This window comes from Ciconia boyciana, chromosome 11 (assembly GCF_034638445.1).
Source record: "Ciconia boyciana chromosome 11, ASM3463844v1, whole genome shotgun sequence".
Taxonomy (NCBI): Eukaryota; Metazoa; Chordata; class Aves; order Ciconiiformes; family Ciconiidae; genus Ciconia; species Ciconia boyciana.
Genome location: NC_132944.1, coordinates 3,312,115 through 3,320,474, shown reverse-complemented (window position 1 = coordinate 3,320,474; position 8,360 = coordinate 3,312,115). Strand labels below are relative to the sequence as shown.

Here is an 8,360-nt window from a genome sequence, read left to right as displayed (position 1 = left end):
GGCTGCTCTGCGCGGGGCGGGGGAGCGAGGGGCTGGGGATGCTCGGGTGGTGACGCTGGGTGAGGAGGAGGAGGAAGGGGGGCGGGGGGGGAGCTGGCGGGACAGCCTCAGGCGGGCGGAGGGGGGAGGCGGGTGTTATACCATCGCTCCGGGGAAGGCTGAGCATTTGCGAATTCCGGCTCCAGAGCGCGGGGAGCATCCTATCCCCGCCGGGCGGCCGGGCAGCAGCCGCAGAACAGGACGAGGCTTCCCGGCTCCTCGTTATCCTAACGCTGCCCGGTTATCCCCGCCTCCGCCGCTGGGCGCCGGCGGCTGCCCTGCCCCGTGTCTCCTGTGCAACAGAGCGAAGAGCGGCAGCCCGCGGAGGTCCGCTCGGAGCCGAGCACTTGAGCTAGAGACCCTGTCCCTTTCCCAGCCGCGCAGGCACAGGCAGAGCCCTGGGTGAGTAGTCTGGGAGCTCCCTTACTCCTCCAGGCAGGCCAGAACCATTCAGGCCCCCTTCTCCACATGCCTTTCTTCTGTTCTCAATTGTGTGCCTGGAAGGTGCAGAAGACCTCTGTTCTCTGGTAGGTTAGTCAAGCTGGGATCCTTGCTTGGGGAGGGGTTTTTGAAAGGCTTCGCTATCTGCACCTTAAAACAATGCCGTACTACTAAGTTGTCTGTCTCAACTTGGAAATCTTCTTCTCCTTCCCTTGTAAGCTTCCCCCCCGCTTCCTTTTTCCTTTTTCCTTCTTTACAACTTTTCCTTCACTTTCTCCTGCAAATTTATGTAGGTAATAAGCAGCCAATGATAAGCTGAGGGACTTTGTAGTCATTGAAGGTTATTACTAACAAGTGACTTAAAACATCTGTATGTTTTTCTTTTGTTCTCCCTCAGGCCGAACAGTCATGACAGCTGAAAAGACTATTCCTATAATTAACGGCAAGCCAGAAGATGCTTTGGACCCAGAAGCCTCAAGTACCAACCTCGTCCACAGCAATGATAAGAAAGTTCATGAAAGAGGTCACTGGAACAATAAGGTTGAATTTGTGCTTTCTGTGGCAGGGGAGATTATTGGGTTGGGAAATGTATGGAGATTCCCATATCTTTGCTACAAGAATGGAGGAGGTAAGATGGCATCGTATGTTGATTTACAGCTCACCATAAACGTGTGGGAAATAAACAGTTAAGAATGCTTTACAGGGATTTCTTGCACTAGTTGAGAGAGGTATTCAGGAATTCAGTGTATGTGTGGATAGGGAAGCATTAAGCATCTGACAACTAAGAAAAAAATCACTGTGTTTCTCTTTCCTTTTCTTCCCCAAATAGTATGGCTTACTTTCACAAGTTTCTTTTGTGTTAGTAAAAAAAAAACGACATTTTTTTTCTGTAAGATTTTTAATGCAGAAGAAGCCAGTGTTCTGTTATAGTAGTACCCTGTGGGTTTTCTTCTGCATGTGAATACAGACCCAAGCATACTTAAATGAGTTTGTCTGATGTAGAAAAGAATGTAGCAGTTTATTTTTCACAACAGTATACTTTGGAGAGGACGAATATTGTTTTTGATAATGCTACAAAGATAATTTTTTTTTTCTTTGTCATATGAAAATTTCTTTAACTCAACCATACTTTTTTTTCCTCATTACTTCCCAAATCACTACAGTAGGTTAGGGGAAGATGTAAAAGCTGCCTGTTACTCAAAGAAGAGAGCAAACCCTATAAAATGTAGAATAAGAATGTTATGTGAGAGAGAAAAGAACAGACTTAACTTCTACAAAAGTATAACATGTGGCATGTATTGGTTATAGTTAAGTATAAACTGTATAAGATATGTGACAGTTAAGAATAAGCACATCAGCTGTGACTTGTGGAGCAATGAGGAAAGAAAAGTAAATTAAAAATTTAGTTTAGAATTCTGTGGACTGGATTCAGCATTCTTCCCACTTAAGGCCTGAATCAGTGTTAGTGTAAGCATATAGGCTGGGAGAAAAATAATACGTTCAGTGGCTGATATGCAAAGATCCGTTCTTTAATGGGTTTGTTTGCTAACAGTGTTGTGCCAAATTTCTTTCCCTTGTCCTTCCAATCCTAGGCACGGTTGTCTGAACTCAGGGATGGTTTTGGCCCATTTTGTCTGCTGTTTCTGTAAGGCTAATACTGCTGTGGAAGATGTGTTTATGGTTTGCCACTCCTTTCTTTATATATCTGTACTTTGGCAAAACTAAGATAACAAGAATTCAGCTGTTTTCAGAATGATGCTACCAAGTACTGCTCTTAGTACGTAAATATTAATATGCTGGATATGATATACAGAACAGTTTCTTGTTGATTGTCAAAGTTTTCCCAGAGAAATTTTGGCAGAGGAAAAGATTAGAAATATTTTTTTGGTATATAATGAAGATTTCCTTGTTCATACATTAACCTTTACATGCCCATTTGTATGTATATGCTAGCTTGTCAAAATGTGATGCTATCATTTTTAAGGCTATAACATTAGGTAGAGAAAATTCTAACCATGTTTTTGGGTGATTTGGTGAAAAAGTAATTACTTAAATAATCATACTTAAACACCACTCTAAGAATAGAATGAATGTGTGTGGTTTAATTGATCATGTTCTGGCACCACAGGAAATTTGCCATTGACTTCAATTTTATTCAGTGAGGACTTGGTCTATGACCTGTGTTTTTGTAACTGTCTGGAATGCCTTGCTGGAATTAGACCAGAGTTGGACTTGTTTGATGCATCAGATGTAAATACTGAAAACTACTTAGTGTGTGGGAAGCGAAGACAATGGTGAGATATGAGCTAGTTATGAAATAACTTGCTAGATACAGAATGAATCTAGGAGCAGCCGTATGGAACTTCTGAGGTCTGAGCTCTCTCTGGTACTTACTCCGAGTCATAACAGGTAGTGTAGGCATAAGCTTCTATAATTTTAATTTGTTCTTATGGATATTTAGTCTTTTTTTTTAGGAAAATTAATTTCTTTGCATGTTTAGAATTAGATATTTCTTGGAATATGATCTGTTTGCAAGCTGGGAAACCTGATGTCCTCTAACTTTCATGATGTATACCTGTTGTAGAGCAGTTCTGGAAAAATAGAGTCAAAACTAATACTTTCAACAAGTTGCCATGTTAAACTCGCTATGATTGTGTGTATGAGTGGGCCAAGCTGGATTTGATACTGGCCAGCAGTTCACCCGGCCTATAAGGATTTTTTTTCGAACCATTTGCACAGTAAATCATACAAAGAAACCATGTTTTAGATGCAAGGATTCCATTCTTTGTGAAATCCACATGTATTGCTTGAGATGCAGCCAAGATTCAATTATAGGCAAATTGCCTGGTTGAGGGAAGAGACTACTCATGAAGAGATCTCTCTTGATGTGCTGGCTCTAAAGAAAGAAACTGCAAGTCAAAGCAGCTGTATTTAGTTGTCTCAACTCTCTAATCAAAGTGACCAAAGCATAACAAGTGTTGCAGGTTCTGGGTGTGTTGTGGTGTTTGGTTTTTGGTGTGTCTTTTTTTTTAAGATCATGAATGGGATACCTATTTGCCTTGTAGTTGTAGAAATTCTCCTGAAGTATATTGAGAAACATTTTGTTCGTAGTTAATATTCTGTCAGATTTAGTATTAGAGAGGCAGCTATTAAGGTGCGGTTCACTAATAATCAAATTGATCTTCAGGACTCCCATTGAAGGAAGGAAATGCTGCTATTGCTAGTGATGTAAAGAACTGATCAATGTATGCAATGATGGACAGCACTGTAAAACACATCTTCCTAGGAAAAACTGTATCCACCAAAACTTTTGTGTGTTTAGCATATCTTGCGTTGATTAGAAATGGAATGAATGGTGGGATGCTTACATCATTTAGTGGGAGCTTTAAATGAAGTTAATTAGTGTTGTGGGATTATTTGTTTGGGAGCAAGTAGGTTGAAGCCTGGATACAACACATTATGTATGTTCTACTAACCTTTATTTTCATAACTTAATTAGACAGTTAACGCTTTGTAATTTTCCTACAACTTCGATAAATTATTCTGTGCAGTACTTTGCTGCGCTAGTCTGCCTGGTTAAACCAGTAAAACTTTCTTGGTATAAGTAAAAATGGCAGAATCAGTTATTTTGTGCTTTGTTCTCAGTATTTATTTCCTTCTTCCCTTGTTTCAGTCTAAACCAATAGAGTTGCTTGCTTTCCACCTCATCCTTTGACTCATCAGAAAGTCTGAGTACTTGGGGAAAGAGGAAAAAAATTCTTTGCCTTATATGTTAACAGATTCTCTATGTAGTCAAGAGGCTGTATTTTATTCCTTATTATTTAGGTTCAGTTCTAAATGGAATACCTAAAACCTCTTATTAGCAAGTGACATTATGCCTAACGTGTCGTCTCTCATTTCTTTGCTTCTGCATACTTCACAGCCGTATTTTTTAGGTGCCACAGCTAATAACATGATCAATCATTAAATAAAACAATACTTCTGCTATGTGTTAATCGATAAGAGAATAATTTTATTGTTGTATACAATGCTTCAGCATGGAATTGTACTCCTCATTATCTATGCTAGAGTTTACTGTCAACATCTAAAAAAAAGGTTGATGCTTTGTTATTTTCCTGCAATTTCACGTTAATATTTCTAGCTGATAAGGCCCTGCTTTCCTGTTCTTGTAAGTAGTTCTAAAGTTTATTTCATCATTCCCTTTTCGTGGTCCTTATTATCAGGCTTATCCAAATAACATACAATGGACTTCTTGGATTTAATTTCCATAACACTTCTTCATCCCTGCTGTCCTGAGAAAAGCAAGGAAGATAAGATAGTGTAGACTGACTTGGTGACGATCAGAGCAGAACCGTGTGGCTGAGCAAGACTGTGGTCTCTTCTGTGTTTGAGACATATGAGTAGAATTTAGTCTATACCGAGGAACTTTGGTCCGGTCTCTTTTAGTTCATGATGTTGGGTTACAGGTTAACTTTGATATTTGGGGCCAGGAGTAAACACTTTCTGCACTTTCAGCACAATGCCTGAGAGTTGGCTAACAGGTGATCCTTCCTTTATTAAGGAAATTAATTTCTCACTATGCTGTCAAGGAACTGTATTCATTATAACCAATACTCCTTCAATGTTTGCTTGTAGGTGCTTTCCTCATCCCATATGTGGTTTTTTTTATTTGCTGTGGAATACCGGTATTTTTCTTGGAGACGGCCTTGGGACAGTTTACTAGTGAAGGAGGCATTACCTGCTGGAGGAAAGTTTGCCCTCTATTTGAAGGTAACAAACAGTTCTGTGTTCTACTGCAAAAGAAGGCAGTAAATTTGAAGTAAAATAAAATAAATTGTCTCAAAATTGAAGTTAAAATATACTTAAAGTAGTAAGCATTTATTTTTAAATTACCTGAAAAGTAAAAGTTTTCTGTTGCTCACCTTTTTTTTTTCTCCAGGCATTGGATATGCTACGCAAGTTATAGAGGCACATCTAAATGTATATTACATCATCATTTTAGCATGGGCTATCTTCTATTTGTTTAACTGCTTTACTACAGAACTTCCTTGGGCTACCTGTGGGCATGAATGGAATACAGGTATGACCTCAGTAGAGATTCTTGCTATACAAATACTTCCAAGTAATTGATTAATATATTGAAATATCAGGAACAAAACTATTCTGGTAGAAAAGTGTGTGGAAATGGGCCAATCACATCACACTACACCATGATAACGGAATCCTGGAGTGAAGACTTACTTATACATTTTTGGTTTAGGTCATTGTATAATAGCATTTGTTCCTGCAGAATATAATATCAGATAGCAGAAGATGACTTTGGATTTTGTTAATTCTGTAAGATATTCTGGCTAAATCCCAAGACTCTCATTTGCAATCATATCTATTCTCCCTGAATACAGTAAGTGAATTCTATTGAAGAGCTGATGACAGGTTATAGTCTTGCTCTTTCACTCTAATGAAATCAGGAGGAGTTTAAATGGAGAGGAAAATATTAAATGTGGAACTTTGGATTCGCTCTTTTTAATGCCAGATGTTGAGGGATAACGTTCATCAAGCTACTTCTGAAAATTTAGTCACATAAATAATCCTTACTGCATGCAAAGTAGCCTCTTACATGAAAGATGAGATGTGTATTTGTAAGGGTTTGCAGTTTACTGCATCTGTCCTCTCATTGATATTTTTATCTTATTGCATTTGAAGATCACAAACGCCTATGGGGAGGAATACCTACCAATGCCCTTATTTCCATGTTCCTGAAGTTTTTGCATTTATTCCTTATATGACTGTCTAATTTCAAATCAATTGTACTGTCTTTCACGTATTTTATTAATTGGTCATTATTGTGTTCTTTGAGCACACCTAAAGCTATCTGAAATCTTGCAGTTTAGGTTACGTTAGGGAACTTATTCTTGGGCCCAATAGATGTGGAAGGCTTCAGTATCAATTTTGGCAACCCTGCAAAGGAGCTTAGGCAATGTTGATCGCTGTTCAAATACTAAGTGTCAACTCAACAATGCTGAGCTGCTTTGATCTCCTTTCTCTGTATTAGAGATGATAATAGTGATAAGCCAGAGTGACTTTTCACTTGCCGTATTAAGGCAAAGTGGCAACTTGTTGCTGGCAGTGCTTAGTAAGCCGATTGTTACCATTGGCCATTGAACCAGCAGTTGGAGTATGTTGTAATTCCCAGTCAATTGCCTCAGTTTCTCAAAGCGTGCATCTTCTGCCTCGGATGTTTTATGGGCCCTTGCCATTGCAAGTGTGCCTTTGGAAAATGTTATAGGAGAATGTAGCATACTGCATGGGTATTTTTCTGGGATAGGCCTGTGATCTGGTGATCAAAATATAGTGTTGCAGAAGTAGCAGCTGTGGCATTTTAGTGTACCTAGAAATCCTTTAACCACATAGAGAAAATGTGTTATAGAATGGTGGCTTTACAAGATGCGTAAACTAGAAGATGCACAAGAAGAAATGTACTTACATGTCAATATAGCAAACTCTTTTTTGTTCTTTTATAGAAAACTGTGTGGAATTTCAAAAACTTAATATGAGCAACTGCAGTCAAGTCTCTTTACAAAATGCCACTTCTCCAGTGATGGAATTCTGGGAGTAAGTGCACAAAACTTTACGTTTGATCAGACTATTCATTATCTTCCAATATTTTGATCATTTACACGTGATTAGATACCTTGTAACCCTATAGCACTTAGTGATGTGAGTTCAGCTGGAAATTTTCTCATACAGCCAAAGAGAGTCAGGATGAGAGTTTTAACTCTTTTTTTTAGAGGATACAAGGAAAGGAATTCCATATCCTGAAAGAACATAGAACAAAGTGTGCCACTTGCTTTGGAGCTTGGCTCCTGCTGCTGGAGGAAAGAGCCTCAAACCCATACTAATGAGGAGGCAGAGGTGAAAGAAAAAGGATGATTTTAAGTTTTGGTTTTCTTTTTTTTTCTTTTTCCGGGATGTTTCCTCTCTTAAGAGTTTGAGAGTTGCATCTTCATTCTTGTTTGAGCTAACTAATACTTTGGCTTCTGTATCTCATTATTTGTTAAAGGACTATGTAAGTGTTAGTTATTCAGCTATAATAATGGGAGAGTTTAACTCTCTTGTGTCTCCTTCCGTCTGATTTCTAATTAGAGTAATAGAAGAGAATTGTATCTTTACAAAATATGGTCTGCTTTTGTGATGACACATATTTTTTCTTCTATAAATATTTAATTAGTGCATGTGTAGTCGCGTATTTGTTCCTTGCAGGGCACAGTGTGTGTTAAGACAGTCATAGAAATGGAATATTACTTTTGATACTAAGTCATCTCACAATTCAAAGTGTGTTACAAAATTCTGGCTTACTAAAATTTCTTGAGGGCCCATTCGAATCTCATTATTATTAAGATAGAGCTTTATTCTCAGGCTGTATGTTCAGAGCTCTGTTTTATGTTCAGGACAGCAATAGCTACACTTTGAAAGGACCATAAATTAAGACTGTCCTTGAAGGGAGAACTCTACATTGACATAATTTTCTTGAATGTTAGTATACGCTGTTGTCTTTGCCTCTGAACCTCTTTGTCTTGCTACATCACTTACCTTAGCCTGCATGGGTGGTAGTTGTTGCTTCAGTAAATAATACTGTTTTATTTAAATATTAAAAAACCCCCAAACCGAACTAAATCTGGACAAGGCATGAAAATCCATACAGTCTCTGGTTAAAATTGCAATTTTCTGTTAAAATTTTCAATAATCTGAACACCTAACATGTTAAATAAAAATATACCTACTCTACCCACTTCCCAGCTAATGTTTCAGAATAAACAAGAGTTTCTTAGGTGGCATTTCTTATTGCTATGACTTCATCATTTTAACAAAAATCTTATGGT

General features: G+C 38.4%; 1 protein-coding gene across 1 annotated transcript in view; it reads left to right on the top strand.

Moving 5' to 3' along the window:
• The first annotated feature begins 888 nt into the window (after nt 1-888).
• The window catches only part of SLC6A11 (solute carrier family 6 member 11), a 108,972-nt gene continuing 101,500 nt past the window's right edge, over nt 889-8,360 (top strand). The window contains exons 1-4 of the mRNA XM_072875710.1: nt 889-1,108; nt 5,116-5,250; nt 5,420-5,560; nt 7,002-7,092. Coding sequence (XP_072731811.1) covers nt 889-1,108; nt 5,116-5,250; nt 5,420-5,560; nt 7,002-7,092 — 587 coding nt within the window. The remainder of the gene's footprint in view (nt 1,109-5,115; nt 5,251-5,419; nt 5,561-7,001; nt 7,093-8,360) is intronic.